The sequence below is a fragment of the Coturnix japonica genome, chromosome 4, assembly GCF_054131305.1.
Source record: "Coturnix japonica strain WE chromosome 4, WE-NBRP24, whole genome shotgun sequence".
NCBI classification, from domain to species: domain Eukaryota; kingdom Metazoa; phylum Chordata; class Aves; order Galliformes; family Phasianidae; genus Coturnix; species Coturnix japonica.
The window spans coordinates 70,862,936-70,880,154 of record NC_140666.1 but is presented as its reverse complement, the minus strand read 5'-3'; the positions used below and the strand labels follow the sequence as shown (position 1 = coordinate 70,880,154).

The window sequence follows — 17,219 nt, the reverse complement described above, 5'->3', positions numbered from 1 at the left end:
AGAAACTCTGCGTGTAACCTGGTCTGTGGTGACAACAAAGCAGAGGACCTTTTCCTATAGTTGGTATGCATTTCTGCACAGCCTCGTTTGCAGCATGGAGGTACTCATTTTCTTCAGCTCTACTGGTAGTAAGAAGTAACTCAAACATCTATTTAGAGAAAATGGAAGAAATTCTAAGTCTAAAAAGACAACTGAATTAAAAAAAAGCCCATCTCCGAGCACAGCACCGAACCATTTAACCTCCACAAACACTTCCGAGCCTGAAATGCTCTGAGCATTCATTGGGCGACTTGACAACTGAACTGATTAAAGCCTGACCACACAACATTAGCAGTTATCCACTGCATGAAGTTGTCTGCTTTGCAGCTCATACGCTCAATGTCTTATTTCTGTGAACGCCTAAAGACCGTGCACAGATACAGGATTCTGGGGAGAGAAATTAAAAAGAAAATGAAAAGGGGAGGGGAGGATGAAAAAGAAAGACTGACACATGACACCTAGAAGCGTTTATTTTATGCAACAAACTTAAATATGATCATGTGTACATAAAAGTGTACACTTTTATCTATGCTGAACAATGCCAGGAAACGTAATATTGATGCAACAATCTTCTAAAATAAACATTAAAAATGAGCCTGAACAGGAAGACAAAATGCAAAACAGACTTACTTCCAATCAGCACGATGCTTAAAATTGAGAGCAATCCTAAACATTTCCAACTTTCCTTACAAAGCTGCCAAAGTCCAACTAGGTTTAAAAATTGATTTTTTTTTTCTTTACATCAATAATAAAAATCTGGTGACAAACATTATAAAATCAAATGCTGGACCGTCTTTACTCCTTTAGAATTCAGAATATTCCAACAGAACCGCAGGAGTAAAAACACTTAAAAGTGATATATGTTTTTATAAAACAAACATCAATATGTACATTTATTGCAAATTATATTAAACTAAAATGGAGGGAAAAAAATTAAAAAAAAAATAATGAAATGTCTACTTGCGAATTAATAATTTTAAGTGATTACTTTCCCACTCTGATAAAAATCAGAAAGCAACATTTATAAAATTGCCACCACATGACTTTTCATAGCAGGGAACTGGAATCTGTACATCTTACTTGTGCAGAAAAGTAGGCAGGCAGAAAGAATTATACATAAAACAGTCTCCAAAAGGAAAGCAAAAAATAAAACATGTGTTGGTTTTTTTGTGGTTATTTTTCCTCCTCTATTCTTACTCAAAACCCTCTCAGTAGACTTCTACTTTTTCTGTGGAACACGGGAATACCTGGCTGTAGGATCGTGAATTGTCAGTGTCAGTGTAAGGACCTCCCTCTGACTTCCTTTAAAAACAAAAAAGAAAAAGAAAAAGAAAATGCAGCATGAAAATTAATGGTGTAAATACACTTTTAAACTCCAGAATGCAGGAACTGGAACCAAGTGTTAAGCAATTTGCTTAATTATTGACTTTTCATAAAAAAAGTCTCTGGGGAAATAAGTACAGATGCTTTTAGCCTCTTTCTCAAGAGTTTCTGCTTTACATTTCCATTGAGAAGGATTAATTTCACGTGAAAGGGAAGCATAGTTTTCCTTCTGTTTTCAGAGCTGAAAGCTGTGTGTGTTTTGAAGTAATTTCAGTTCCTGTACAGGAAATTTCTGAATCCTAGTTTTTGCAGAAGCTTGGAGCATGCCTTTATTTGGCCTTCATTTCCTCCCTTTTCGAGTGTGTTTTCTTTTTACCTTTTGTGGGGGGAGAAAAGGAAATAAAGGTTAGTTTTAAGGACAAGGAAATTACAGTGCATTCTGAGTCCAACACTATCTATAACGTCTAAGCGTTAGGATGTACACTCCTTCTTTATGCTCTGAATCTTCCAACTCCATCTTATATCTTCTTAACTGTTATCTCATTAGCTCAGTACAACTGAATTTCCTTATTGTATATCACAGCTTTCTGATTTACTTGGAAATATTCAATGATGATCATTCCGTAACTAAATTATGTTTTCTCAGCATAAACAGAAATACATTTATTCGGAGCTTTCACTGAAAGCACAGTGTAACAACAACTTGTTTTAACTTACTGTATTTAAATACCTAGGTTTATAAAAGTAGCTTCTCTTAGAAGCAAATCAAATGTTCTTCAGATTTTTACACTACCTCGTACAGTTCGATTTAAGAGCAAAAAAATCTATCACATGTAGCTAGTTTTACATACATTATTCTAGGAAAAGAAGACATTTTTTTGATTCGCTACTGTATAAACTGCAATAAAAAACACAGAATTGTCCTGCATAAGATGCCTGCTACACCTTAAGGAAGCCTCCCTCTGCTATCTCTGTATCCTCAGTGTCTTCCTGGCTGCTCTCACAGGCCTTAAAAAGATCCATTGCATTCTGGGAATATCCTGGACTTGAGTCTATCTCCAACAGTGAATCTCCATCACTTCCAAGCACCTGGCTTCTGAAAAACGTTAACACTGTTTTGGTATTTTTTCCAAGAAACAAGGTATTGCATATTTCAAATAAGGTATCTCCATAGAGGTGGTTTACTTAAGACTATCAGTAGAGCAGTACATTTATGAAGACTTAGAGAGAACTGACATATAAAACAAGCATTGCAAGGCAGAACACAAATACTGTTCTCTTGAAAGACTGAACAATTTACTAGTATATGAACCCTGTGTGAGGAAAAGAGTAATTCTTTTTGATTAAGGTTCTCTACAAGATCTTCAGTTTGACAGAATCTCTAGAAAGAAACTATTCCAATTATTCACACCTCCCTTGGATTGAGCTTTCTTCCAGTTTTGCTGCTGGTTTGCTGACCTTACCCTTACTGCTCTACAGCTTTTGACATATTTTCATTAAAATTACCTCTGTATCAGAACCAGCATATTTATGCTTATTTGTTTACATTGGAAATAAATCAATGCATTTAAATACTAAGGGACAGAAAAATAAATGATCAGAAATCTATTTTTCAGGTTAAGGTTTCAAATTCTGCTGCTGACTTATTTAAAATGTTTGTTATATCAAACAAGCATCGGGCACAACATATGAGAAAATAATTATGGTTAGAATTACAGATTATTCATTAAAGATGATTACTTTTAAGCCTTTATCGTCAATGAGCAATGCACAAATTCCTGTGCACTTATCATTAATGAATCTACTGAAAGACCCTCAACTCTTAGTTCTTTTACACAGCAATGCTAGTAAGGCAAACCAGAATGCAATATACAGGAAACACAATTTATATTATCCTGTTGTGAGAGAACAACTTTGATTCTCTGACTCTGTACACTGAAAAAACAGAAGATAACCTACGTTGGACCACGGTGTTTATAAATTACTGTGGTTTAGTTGTGCCCTTAACATGCCCTCTGTTGTAATTCTAAATACAGAGTCTACCTCAAAACAGAGAAGCCCCAGCCCACCCACGTATTTTTAATTTAATGTATTTTTACCTTTGTAGATCAATTTGCCTCTGTGCTGCTGCTGGCTTTTTTGCTGTGTCCTGCTGTTTTGGTGCTTTGGCGTTACCTGCCTCTAAACTCCCTGGACTTTCTTGACTGGCTGCTGCCCTTTTCCTTCCCCTGACAGGTGGCTTATTTGTTTCCTCATTTTTTGCAGTGGTACCCTGAGGTTCAGGTTTGGGTGGACGCCCTCTCCTGGTTTTTGCTGCAAGCGATGGTCCTGTTTCATCTGCATTATTTTCTTCTGCTTTCTGATGAATATTCTCAGTTCCAGATGCTGTTGCTGTTCTTTTTTTCCCACGTTCAGTACTGTTTCCTTGCGTAGCCTGATCAGAATTAATTTCCTAGGAAAGAAAAAAAATCATCAATATGAAGAAAGACTGCCAAAGTCAAACTGAAACCGTTACCTCTGTGTGGCAGAAGCATTAGTTCATGAAGTCGGTGTTCTTATTAAAGAAATAAATAAATCACACTGGCTTAGACCTAATTGTAACAATCCTGTGAAGGCCTCAGAACAAAAACTGCACTGTAACACCCCTGTGGAAGTTGCAGAACAAGCACATGTTGTGCCCCAGCACAATGGAGAAGTCAGGAGTTGGTCATCTTGCTGAAGGTGGTCTTGGGTAGCCCCCCAACCACAACTGCCATGTGTAGGGAGAAGCACAGCTGGTACAGCATGTACATGGTGCACGATTCATTAATGAACATGCTCTGCCTGGAAACAGCTCCTGGCACAATTACACGGGATCATCATATGGCATAAAAGGATCTGCCAGCCCCACAGACGGAGGCACACATCCCATCACATCCTTGACCACCTCAGAAAGGTTAGGAGGAGAAAGATGGACCATCAGGACATCATGAGATCCGCAGTAACTTGCTTTTCCTTCCTTTTTTTCCCCTCTCTCTCCTCTTTTATTTTTCCTCTTACTCTCCATCTTTCAATAAAGGCACACACTTGCTCAATCAACACCTTGACTCCCTTCCAAGTCTTAATTCAGAGAGATCGGGGTCAATATAATGAACTGCAAGCTGCTTTGGCTTGCAACAATTCTTCCTGAACAAGCTCTTCCACTACCTCTGTACAGGATGCTGGAGCTTCCTGTGAAACACTCAGTAGAGAGATGCAAAGAAAAGAGATTTAAGAAGCATGGCTAGGATGACTCAGCAATTTCACCTAATTAAGGTCCCTTGCTATTTAAAAGCACTAAGTCTGATCCAAGGACTTGTCTATTAAATATTCTTCCATTTTTATAAATGTTTAAATAAGTCTTGCTGTTTCCATAATCTCCATAGCTGTTTGACAGACGCACAGGAGACATTCACAGTTGCTGTTCAGACTAACTTTACAAACATCCACTCCCGAAAAATTTCCATTAAAGCCACATTTCAAGAACCTAGAAAACTATTTGAAGAACTATTTTGTAAATACCTCCTTCTTATCTATCAAAGAAGAGTTCTGTTCTGGGAAAGAAGAAATAAAGACAGAAAAAAAGAAAAAAAAAGGAAGCATAATGGTGTTAAAATATGTATATTTTACTTTTCTTCATCAGCTCATTGCTGTGAACGTGTCTTTGATAAGATCACAGAAAACTTAACTTTTTATTATATAAATCCAAAACATCTCTTTATTACTCTGATTTAATCTAATTCAAAGTCACATTAGATACATAAATTCTTAGAATATATAGAGCATGATTCATCTGTCTACCCCTACATTATCAGAGATATCTATATTGATTTTAGAATCACAGACCCATCCAGCTGAGAAGTGACTTCTGGGAACCATCTGATCCAACCTTCTATTGGAAATGGGTTACCCTACTTGTTCTTATACCAGTCCTTGAAGAGCAAACAACATTCTATATTGCTTCTGGGCAACCTATCCCAGTCTTTAGTTTTCCTCACAATGGATGCATTTATTTTCTTTGGTTGTATCCAAATGGCATTTCCCCTTAAGCAACAAGAATAGAAAAGCTCTATCTTCTCTCTAAAGACTGATAAAGTCCCACCACAGCTTCTCTCTTCTAGGCTGAAGAGACCTAATTCCTTCAACCTTTCTTCAAATAACAATTTCTCCAAGCCTTCAAATATATTGGTGGCTCTCTGCAAGACTCCTGTTTTTCAGTGTCTCAGGTCACAGGATTCCAGGTATCGTCAAAAAAAAAGGTCAAATAGGATAGAACATTCACATCCCTCGTGTGCTGGCTATACTGGTGCAAACCCAGGGCCTGGTTTGCCCTCATGACTGCCAAAGCATATTGCTGACAAGTTCTGCTGGTTTCCCACTGAGACAGTCCCCCCAAGGCCTTCTTATGACCTACAACCCTAGGCAGATCCCAGTAGGTTGCCTCAGTTTAATACCTTCCATGTGTAGGACTTAATATTTACTATTGATAAACTTCATGCAGTTACATGTTTTAGAAGTTAAAAAACAAAACATTACTATTTAGGCCTGGTCATCTCTCTCTAATGGAAGAGAGAGAAGGCATTAACAATCCTCGAAGTTTAAACAACATAGAGAGTTAGTTATATGTTTGTTCTAGAGAACCACTTGACATTCTCCAGACATTATCTTCAGTTACATAAAATGAAGGTGGGTACCTTTTGGTGCTCTATAAAAGAAGGAAGTCTTTTCTGAATTTCTGTAATATTTCTGAGCATGAGTCCTATAAATTACTCTGGATAAAATTAATAATAGTTTTGAAAAATCAGGAGTTTCATTGGACTAAGAAAACTGTACAGTTGCATTAAATGAAATCTGACATTATCAGTTCCTCTGAGACCATCCACAGAGATGCATACTGAATTAACACCCATTTCCAAGCTAATTACAGAGATACAGTCCACAAAATCCCCAGACATACCTTATTTTTCACAGGTTCTGTCTTTGCTGGTGTGACCGAAATAATTCGCACAGGATTTTCATCATTTTCACTGACGCCAGTTTCTGATATATCTGAACTTTGTTCCCTGGTATCATAATTGAAGACAAAATAAAGCCAAGATACGCACAACAGAAAACAAAATATTTGCAACTTTTTAGGCCAAGTCCCTTAACACAGACACAGTGTCATGTAATTATTTTCACAAACATTAAAAGTGTTACTCTAACTCATGCTTGAGATATAAATTCTATCAGATAGAAATAGCCAATTGTAACAAAGATATGGAGGAAAAATAAAGACCAGCAGTGCTCAAACCAATCTATACAAACATACAAAAGTTTTAAAAATGAAATAGTTCCAAATAAAGAAATAAATCAAGATAATTTCAGCATATGTCATGCATACTTATGTACCTTGATCTATTTCCTGCAGAAGAGCTCAGCTCGGAGTTCACACTGATATTGCTTCCAGTCTCTGATCCTGTAGTTCTAATATACGGTCTCCTTCCAGTTGCAGATAATGGTTTGTTTACTGTACCTAATACACCAGTTGGTTTTGGCTAAAATAAAATGGTTTCATTTTAAAAACAGGAATTTCAGACACATATTTTAAAAATACTTTCTTGACTATTTAAAAATATTGTTTCTGAATTAACAGTCTCGTTCACAAAGCCATCAGTTTAGAGCTATAGACCTCACCCTTGATTAACAACCCGTCTATCACACTTTTATTTCTCATCATTTAATGGCACTCCATCAATTGTTCTCTTTCCTATTTTGAAGTGATAGTGCTTAGAAAAGTGTCAACAAGAGACTGAATGTTGCATAATACTAGATGATCAAAAGGATGTAGCAATATCCCGTATTTGCAAAGCAAAACATCTTTGGTAAAAGCACTTGAAAATGTAATGCAGAATTACATCAGTGCACCAGCAGAAAACACATCCATTTCTACTTCACAGAAAGCAGGTGCATAGAATCACAGTTGGAGGGCATGAGTTGGAGGGCACCCACAAGATTCACTGAATCCATCTCCTGGCTCAGCACAGAACTACCCAGCAGTCTAACCATACTTCTGAGGGTGTCACCCAAATGCTTCTTGGACTCTGGCAGGTTGGAAGCATGACCACTGCCATAGGGAGACTGTGCCAGTGCCTGACAACCCTCTGATGAAGAATCACAGAACTGGAGAATCACAGAGGTTGGAAGGGACCTCAAGAGATCATCAAGTCCAACCCCCCTGCTAATGCAGGTTCCCTACACTATGTCACACCAGTAGGCATCCAGATGCATCTTGAATATCCCCATAGAAGGAGGCTCCACCACCTCTCTGGGCAACCTGTTCTAGTGCTCCATCATCCTTACTGTAGAGAATTTCTTCTGTATGTTTGTATGTAACTTCCTATATTCGAGTTTTGGGCCCTTACTCCTTGTTCTATTGCTACGCATATCTGAGATGAGCCTGGCCTTATCCATTTGCCTTCTACCTTCCTTCAGATGTTTGTAAACATTTATCAGATCCCCACTTAGTCTTGATGTTTTGCCTCCTACACCCTTCTTCTTCAGGACCCCTCATAAGAGTTTTATGTAATTGCTATACTGTCATGTCTAAGCTTGTACAGTGTTTGAGGTGAGGCTGCACAGCACAGAGTACAGCAGGATAGTCCCTTCCCTTGCATAGCTGGGAGAACTGGGCCTCAGGTACCTGAGGGTATGGTTGGCCTTTTCAAGCTGCTGAGGCACACTGTTGAGTCACAATTTCTTAATATACCATCTATGCTGTGGCACTCTGATACAGGGATGGTATTTTATATCTTGCTATGGCTGTTGAATGATTTCATCAGGATGAACAGGCTGTAACATTTTTCTGTCTCTTAAAAAAAACTTTGACTTCTCTCAACTAACATGTCACATTCTTCATGTAATTTCACATTTCCTCAGAGATTAATGAATTCTCACAATAAAAAATTATTTCCACGCACAGAAACTGAAGGAGGAGGCAAGAGAGGGATACCACAGATATTAGATAACATTTGGCCACCAAAGAGCAACATCTCTGCAAAAATCCTGTTACTGAAGACTTATTCAATAGATGCATCATCCTAGTGCTAATACTGCACAATACGTACTCATTTTTGTAACGTGTTTCATCTGGTCAATTTACTGGGTATTTTTAGGAAACAGGAAGCATTTGGTGCAACTCAGGTGAGAGAGAAAATGTTTGAGAGAGAAAATGTTTAGTAGAGAAATGAAAGTACTTCATAATCAGGCTGTGAACAAGAGGCTGTGAAGGCAGAACATCAATAGATTCAGAACAAGAGCAGACAAATTTGTGAACAGCTCCATAAACAGATATCAAAACCAACAGGCAGAGACACAGAGTCTAGCGCTGCATTAGAAATCATAAATGCTGGGAAGCACACAAAATAAAGTGGCTAGGACTGCCTGGTCATGTTAATTTGGTCACTGGATAAAAGAAGGCCAGTAGAAAGGCCACTAGACTGATTTAATGGGGTGTCTTTATACATCTGTGTTTTCTGAAAGGGAAGTAAGACAGAAAAATGAGCATCTATCTGTTCTATTAGAGCATGGAATGAAAGTTTATTTCCCCAGAACACTGACAGTTACTTCAGTAATACTAACTTGACACAGGACACTCTTCCCCCTTGATTCCCTACAAAACTCTATTCTAAGAGTGTACAAGAGAAAAAATATAACTAAAAAATCCTGCTATTTTATGGTAAGACACCTTCGTAGCCTTATTTGCCCAATATTTCATCAAAAGAAAAATGTTCTACATTTGTACAACCAACTACAAACTCCCCTTTAGTCATATTCAAATATATCAAAAGTGAAACAATTACAACAATAAACACGTAACCACCAGCCTACTACCAACTGCTATCAAAGGAGGAATAGCTTACAGAAGGTAGCATTCTGCCTACCTCCTCTCTTCCTAACACAATGCCAACACTTGCTAAATGAGCACACAACTATTTACATGGCCCCTGTCCCTATTTTCCTGCCAGTGTAACAAGCTTAACCAGCATACTGAGCAGCATCCAGGCTAGTGCTGAAGTGTGAACATAAAATGAAGAGATACAGTATTCTGCCAGCTGAGCAGAACTCACCCACATGAACTGCCCTCATAACAGGAGTTTTTGTAAAGAACAAAAAATAGCATGAGGAGCAGCAGTTTCAGATGATAAGGCTATTGACAGAGCAATTGTTTGCTTCTATCCTTAAAATGAACCACTACTACTAGTTCTGCTCTTATTGAAGACTTTGGAAACAAATGCAGTAATAGAATCATAGAATCATAAAATCACAGAATTACCCAGGTTGGAAAAGACCTCAAAGATCATCAAGTCCAACCGCAGCCTAACCATAGTACCCTAACGCTAACAACCCTCTGCTAAATCATATCTCTGAGCACCACATCAAAATGGCTCTTAAACACATCCAGAGATGGTGACTTAACCACCTCCCTGGGGAGCCTTTTCCAGTGTTTAGTTCACCAAACATAAAACATGAAAATTAACAAAAACATGACATTCATATTAGAGACATAATTTATACCCTTTTTTTACAGGTCAGCCAGCATTGTTTCACTAAGCTCAAGGAAATAATGTGCTAGCTATGTGAGAAACTATAGAAAGTATTCCAACAAACTTTAAATGACTAGGAATCCCAAGAAAGAATCCCCTTAAAAAAAGAGTGGCAGGTAGAAAACTGGAATAGACTGTTCATGTTTTCCTCCCCACTAGAAAGACATGGTATTTTCTCTCCCACGTGAAGTGTCAGCCAAATCTGAATTAAAATGAGCTGATCAGAAGTATGCAGACATTTATAGTTAAATTTAACAGCCTTACCAGCTATATTGAAAGTAGTAAGAAGACAAATCTAAGATAATCAATCCTAGCAACATCATGGATTAAGTATCTGAATTGTAATTTTATGCCACAGTTATTTGAATAAAGAAAAAACTACGTGAAAAACAATCAAGAACCTATGCCTCTGTTACCTTTGTGTTCTCCATCCTCTGTACTATCTTGGTGTTCTGTCTGCACTAAGCAGTACATGGAGTTAAAAGCATTTGTTATTCCCTTAAATGAATGATGAATCACTGCACACAAACTCTTTATACAATTTTGATAGTATCACAGTTCTCTTCATGATTTATTATCAAGCTACGGAGAACATTTAAAATCACAAGAATCTTCAAACTGTCAGAATACACTACCTTTCCTGTCAAAAGAAGAACCCTTGTCTCTTCTGAAATGTAATTCCGGTCATTGGAAAAATCCTATTTAAAAGAAAAAAAAGAATAAAAAATTAATTTGCATCTGATCTCTCAATCTTGCTGTTGTTTTTATAGATACATCTGATCGATGTATCTATAAGGTAAGATCAAATATGTTCCTTCTTTCTTTTTTTGTCTGCTTTGCATAAAGTAAATACACAGTCAGAATATACAAATACCCCCATACATTCAGATGAACATGTACAACACTTTAATGGCATGATCTCGCAGTATCTGCCAACATGCTGATGTTCACTCTAACTAGATCTCACCAGGTCACAAGCATTTCTGGCAAATGTTAGCTGAGACACAGCTTGCTCATCATACAGCTGGTGATACCAATTATATTGTTGAGGATAAAATACACGCCTTTTCCCATAACTTTATCTCAGCTGTAACAATTAAAAAATTTCTCACTATTACTCTGGAAATTAAATTAACAAAAACTTACCTTTTCAGGTTGTGTAAAAAATTTGGTTGGCAATACAGGGTCCTTTGGTGAATCTGCATTGCATAAAGCACTTTTGCTGTTGATTACACACAGTGCTACATCACAGACTGTATAAAGTTTCTGAAGAAAAAAAAGAAAACTATGCTTTAGAAATGACTTACTGTGCAGAGAATGCAGCTCTTTAGCAAATTGAATCTGTATTCGAAATAACCCACTCCTAAGGACATATTTTGTAATTACATCATTAACCATGTTGTTGGCTCTGAGAACAGAGAATTCCTCGTTTTTCATTTTACACTATTTAATAAAACACAATAAAACTAGACACCCAAGCTGTACAATAGAAGCTCTTAATCAAAATCACCATAAGTGGTTTCTCTTCTCAGCTGGTAACTAATATACTTAACAGCAGCCATATCTGACAGTATTTCCTCAACAACAGAAAATAATTATGTTGAATAAATAGACATTTGGAATTAAAACAAGAACTAGGGAATAACAGGAATATTTAACAAATTTTGCTTAATAACTTCCCTGGTACTGTGTGCAGGCTAAGACCAACACATGTCAGAAAGAATGAGATTGGTAGCATATGGACAATGCCTGCAATTAGCACATTCTAAAAGAATTTAAATGTCTGAACAAAGGCCTTTGAATTTCCTGTAAATCCTGTCCAGCAAGTAGCTTGTGAAACCCTTACCCCATCACTAAACACTTATCTGAACTGCACTTCTTACTTCATTGGCCTTTGGCTCATCAGGAGACTGAGCATCTCGTGTAAGCTTGATGTTTTCTGCCATCTTTTTCATGAAGGCATGGCTATTGTTCTCATTCTTTGTCATTAAAACTTCAAGCATGAACCACAGGCACCTAAAAGCCATAAAACCATAGTCACATACAACTTTTACACAGTAGCTTTTTTGGGAAGAATTGCTGATGCAATTGAAGAACAGTCACATAAAGAAAGTTCACTTTCTGCATACACTTCAATATTTCTTTGGAATGTGAATTCAGAGGGAAAATACATTTTTATGAGAGAAAAACAACAAGAACATAACTCTACAGGACAGCCTTAAAAGATGGCGTAAGTGTAAATATCATAAATTATGAATAAGGAACTCACTAAGCATGCATTTACTTTATTTGACTATATTTAGGCCACATGAAACTCAAGATGAACTGAGGAGACAACTGCAAAACACACCACCAGTCTGATTCGGCAAGTGTATAAGCATCTATGCCAACACTTTAAAATGAACACTGTGACTCTTAGAAGTCTTGAAATGCTGTGTTACATTAGGAGAAAAATGGTTTGGATTTATCTCAGAAAATTTTTCTAAGAATATTCCTGCCAAAATTCCTGCACGTAGCATTTCTTTCTTTGGAGCAGTCCTCTCTGGCTAGTTCAGCCAGCCTGTGACAAGAAGGAGGGAAATCTGGCAACAAAAGAGAGCAACACAAGTGATGTCCAGGAAAGCTAAGAGCACTAGAAAGTACTTCTCAGAGAAAGTATTAACAACTGCAAATCAGAACTTGTTCAATTCTGGATAAAACAGAGAAGTACAAAAGTACTAACTGGTGTTGCCAAGAACAAGGAGTCCTCAAAAAAACCCAAAGCAACGCAGACTTGATTATTAGGAAAGAAATCTTTTTCAACTCCAGGTTCTGACCAGGTATGAGTCAATTAATTCAGAAATCAGAACAAATTTGGGTTTTCAACTAAAGAAAAAAAATCAGACTGGGATTCTCACAAATAAGGGTGCAAAAAGAATTAAGATATGAACGTGTATTTTTGTGCAAATAATTGTTTTTCTAATTATACGTATCTTGTAGTATGTCATTATATGTGCTTTTGTAGTACCGAAACAAGTTAGCTTATAGCTCCATCCAAAATGAATACAAAAGAAAAACAAGACACCAAAAATAAAGAACCGTGATGTGGAGCAAGGGATGCCCAAATAGTTAATAAATGTTAAGGTTGCCATGAGGTCTTTCAGAATATACTGCTAAGCAGTTTCCGAAGTTTTCTTTCAAGACTAATGTTTTGCAATATGCTGTCGCTAAAACAAGAGTCCATTTTCCTAATAATTTTTTCTAAGCACAGGAAATAGTCCTAGAATCATTTAGGACTTACTCTTTGACATCACGAAGCTGATCAACATCCTGAGGTTTTGTGAAATCTGGATCATGTGCCAGTAAATGAATCATATATGGTACCACATATTCAGGCAGCAAGGACAGCAGTTTTTCTGCAGTAAGAAACAAAAATCATAACTAATCTCTTTGTTATACATATGTACAAACGTGCATCACAAGACAAAATATTTTCAAGTATTATTTTTCCAAATACAGAACATAAAACTTCAGTCTGCATTCTTTTTCCTGCAGATTCGACTTTCCATGAATCGTAGAATAGTTTGGGTTGCAAGGGACCTTTAGGACCTCCTGGTTCTGACCCTCCTGCTATAGGCAGACACCTCCCATTAGAACAGGTTGCCCCATCAATTAAATATAAATGAGTTCTACTACTTCAAAACTATTTGGCCCCACATCAGAAGAACAGATCATAGATCCTAACATATAAAAAAAATAGATACATTTTTTCAAGCAAAACAGCTACCAGAATAACAGTATTGTACTTTACGTGTATATTTCCCAGCAGTGGGCAGACAAGTATGTTATGGTCAATGCTAAACTAAATTTAGATTTGATTGTGATAAATATAAAAAATGAGAAAACAAATTAAATTTCGTATTTATGCAAAAAAGCAGTTTGCTTAACTTTTAATGATTACTTCTTCCAATTTAGCATTCAACCATTGTATTCTTCACAATTTTACTGAAACACTAACCGTTAGCCATAGGATTCTGCTTAATATACTCTCTTCGTATACTGATGTTTTTAAGCAAGCACTGTCTGGCATGTGCTCTTCTCTCTTTCACAGGATCTTTGGCACACAAAGCAAAGATTGCCATATATTCCAAAGGGAGCAGTAACTTCACAAGTGCTTTATGCAGTTTCTGGGCAAATATCTGCCTCACTTGGTAGCACTCATCCTGTAACAAAATAAAACGTAAGAATGCAACCAAAACAACCTTGTTTAAAACAAAACAAAAATGAAAAACACCCAACTGGAATGATGGGGTGCCATGTTTCAAAAACATCAACAACTGTCATATAATAAATATTTAAGCTTCAAGAATTCTTGAAAGCAGCAATGAGCAATATTAAATAATCAATTTAGAAGCAACAAAAGCTCAGATGTAAGGACTTTGAACTCTAAGAATCACTTCAATATAAAAGTAGCTACTTACATTAATGACAAGCGCACAGAGTTGGAACTGTTCTGGGGTAATTATTTCATGGTAACATGGTTCCTGTGCAAGCTTCATTATTGCACTGCCAGCAGCTAATCGTAGTCGAGACATATCGGATTTACTATACAAACAAGAGGGAAAAACCCCAAAACTCTGTTTAAATTACTTGTATATCACAGTTTCTTTCTATTTACAAGACCACTCAATGAGAGCAATCAAGGCTTTCCTCAGTCTGATCAGCTCACGGCTTAATAGCTTCATACTAGGTGAAATGAACCCAATGACATTTGTGAAAATAAGGTGTTCTGCTTTCCCCCTAGAAATGTAATTCCAGTAAAACAGTGAAATTAGAAGAATCAAGTCTCTTGTTTGCACACCGCTATGTAAATCAGAGCAACTCATTTGTTACAGATTTCCCTTACCCTCTGAATAGAGAGATGGTGTAAAGTAACCCCACATTTGGAAGATGCTCCACCCAAAACTGCCCCAACTTTTAAACATATTACATCTGATTGTTCAGTCGTTTTCAAAGAAACTCCTTCAGGTCTCTCTGGAATGTTTTTTACTAGCAAGATATAGATACGTATCTTATATCTATCCATATATATAGTGTTCTAAGATAGATTATGAGTAGACTGCAAGAAAGGACTGATATCAAGAATATTTTCATATGCACCATTCCACTCCTAAATTTTAATCTCCAGTCAGATCCACCTTCAGTTATTCAATATTACCCAATATTACCTTCATACCTTAAGATTCTTAAAGGGCTCAGAGAATTAATGTTTTTAATATGCAGTTCCACAACAATATTATTACAAGCCTAAAAGTAACAGAATCTGACCTGATTCGCTTCTGTTCTGTCAAGTCTCCTTCACTGACAAGCATAGCTGATAACAATCGGAGTGTGGAATTTGCAGATTTTGACTGGTTGTTTTTCATACCCAGCAGCCAGCGTACCAAAAGTTTAATTGCTTGCACCTACCAAAAATGGACAAACAAACAATGAACTTACTGCCTAGACTTGATATGTCCCACAGATTATTTCCATCAAACTGCAACTTCCAAAGACTCCTACTTATTAGAGTTGGTATATTTTAAAAGGAACAGAATGAAGCAGTAATACTTACAGAAAGAGGAAGGAACTATCAACTATGATTCAGTGTTTTCTCACAAGTACCTCTACAATACCTGCTATGCTATCAAAAATAAAAGAAACTAGACAAATGTTTCTAACAACACCCAGAACCAGAATCACAGTAAATAGCCCAAAGAGAATGAAGAAAATTCAAAGTCTCAATTTATTTCAACTTTATTTACAGTCAGTGAAGACTCATTACTTCTCTTACGAGGAAAACTACATCTCTTGCTTGTCTTAATTTTCTCAGTGTTCAATATACTCAGCATCAGTAAACAAAGACACCAAAATACATGGCTTCCACCAGTTTTGTAGTGGTGTATTTATATAATTGACAAAATATCTAGAACAGTACTTCTAAAAAACAAAACAAAACAAAAACAAAACAAAAGGCTAATACAAAAGTAATCAAAGAGATTTACTACAGTCTGAAGAGATTTATCAAACTCTTCAGTGCACAACTTCAAATTAGTATGTTTTTAAACTCAAATATATACATTATTATTGGCAGCTGACCATTCACCTTTGCTAGTACTTCTGGAGAAACTTCTTCATCTGGAGACCACAACTTTCCATTTTTCTCACCTGTTGACTACAGATACTCATGTAAGTTTAAGAACTGGTTCAACCCATACAGAAAACATAGACAGAAACAAAACAGTTTTTGACTGAGCTTTCTTTCACACAGAAGATTATTCTATGATGTGACATCTCTTTACAAGTCATTTATAGAACGTTCCTTTACTGAACCATTTTGCAAATACAAAGCAAAACAAATAGCTTTGTTCCCCAGTAACAAAGAGAACTGAAAGGATTTAACAAAAAAAAAAAAGAAAATCTTACCCTGTCATTCATTAGAAGATCTTTTACAATGAAATTTGCAACAACAGATTTCATTGGAGAAGCAAACTGGTCTGGTGCCAACATAGAAATATGACCCAGTGAGACTAACGGAGTTATAAGTTGTTCTGGTACATCAGCATTCAAACTTCTACTAAGAGGCTGAGGAAAAAAAGAGTATGTATATATTAAAAATGAACTATAGATATGTTAATCACCACACCTAAAAACCAGCTTATTTTAATACTGAGCAGATGATCTTACAGTTTGTTTTTTGTTTGTTTTTCCCCTAAGAATTAGTAACATTTGCAAAACAGAATGGAGAAGGAATGCAATTTCCCAATTAACAGAATAATTTAAATCTCACATGAGATAGGAGCAATGTGCTTTTATGTTCTCATCCTGTTTTAACAGTGAAACACATTAAATCATGAGAAAGGTGGGAGAAAACTTGACTCCATGCTCTTCGTGACTTTCAAAAATCTGAACTGTAGCTCACAAATGTCAGAAAATAATGGCAGGTCAAAAAAAAGCCTCCAAACTAACAACTGTACAACCCTGTAAACAGGGCTGGTTGTTTCCACTGCTGATCAGTACTTTCCTTCTAGACAACAGTTATGATAATGTTGCTGTACCACTCAGTACATGTTGCTGTACCACTCAGTACCTTTCCACAGTAACCTGATAGTAGAGAAGGGAACATGAACTTGCACTCTCGTGTACATCTAAGCAGAGATCAAACTCGGTACACTTAATTCAAAGCTTTTCACACCTCTGAATTATACATACATTCAAAGATGGCCATGGGGGAGA

General features: G+C 36.6%; 1 protein-coding gene across 7 annotated transcripts in view; it reads right to left on the bottom strand.

Annotated features, from left to right (window-relative positions):
- Positions 1–491: 491 nt before the first annotated feature.
- The window catches only part of PDS5A (PDS5 cohesin associated factor A), a 65,324-nt gene continuing 48,596 nt past the window's right edge, over positions 492–17,219 (bottom strand). For 3 of the 7 annotated variants that reach the window (XM_015862387.3, XM_032444543.2, XM_085547242.1), the window contains exons 21-34: positions 16,410–16,568; positions 16,090–16,158; positions 15,273–15,409; positions 14,426–14,549; positions 13,963–14,167; positions 13,246–13,360; positions 11,849–11,981; positions 11,112–11,231; positions 10,601–10,663; positions 6,772–6,917; positions 6,338–6,443; positions 3,462–3,814; positions 2,308–2,458; positions 492–1,738 (exon numbers count right to left, since the gene is read on the bottom strand). In XM_015862387.3, coding sequence (XP_015717873.1) covers positions 1,703–1,738; positions 2,308–2,458; positions 3,462–3,814; positions 6,338–6,443; positions 6,772–6,917; positions 10,601–10,663; positions 11,112–11,231; positions 11,849–11,981; positions 13,246–13,360; positions 13,963–14,167; positions 14,426–14,549; positions 15,273–15,409; positions 16,090–16,158; positions 16,410–16,568 — 1,917 coding nt within the window. In that variant the 3' untranslated portion in view covers positions 492–1,702. The remainder of the gene's footprint in view (positions 1,739–2,307; positions 2,459–3,461; positions 3,815–6,337; positions 6,444–6,771; positions 6,918–10,600; positions 10,664–11,111; positions 11,232–11,848; positions 11,982–13,245; positions 13,361–13,962; positions 14,168–14,425; positions 14,550–15,272; positions 15,410–16,089; positions 16,159–16,409; positions 16,569–17,219) is intronic. The other 4 variants (XM_015862389.2, XM_085547244.1, XM_085547243.1 and 1 more) reach the window with 2 other exon arrangements.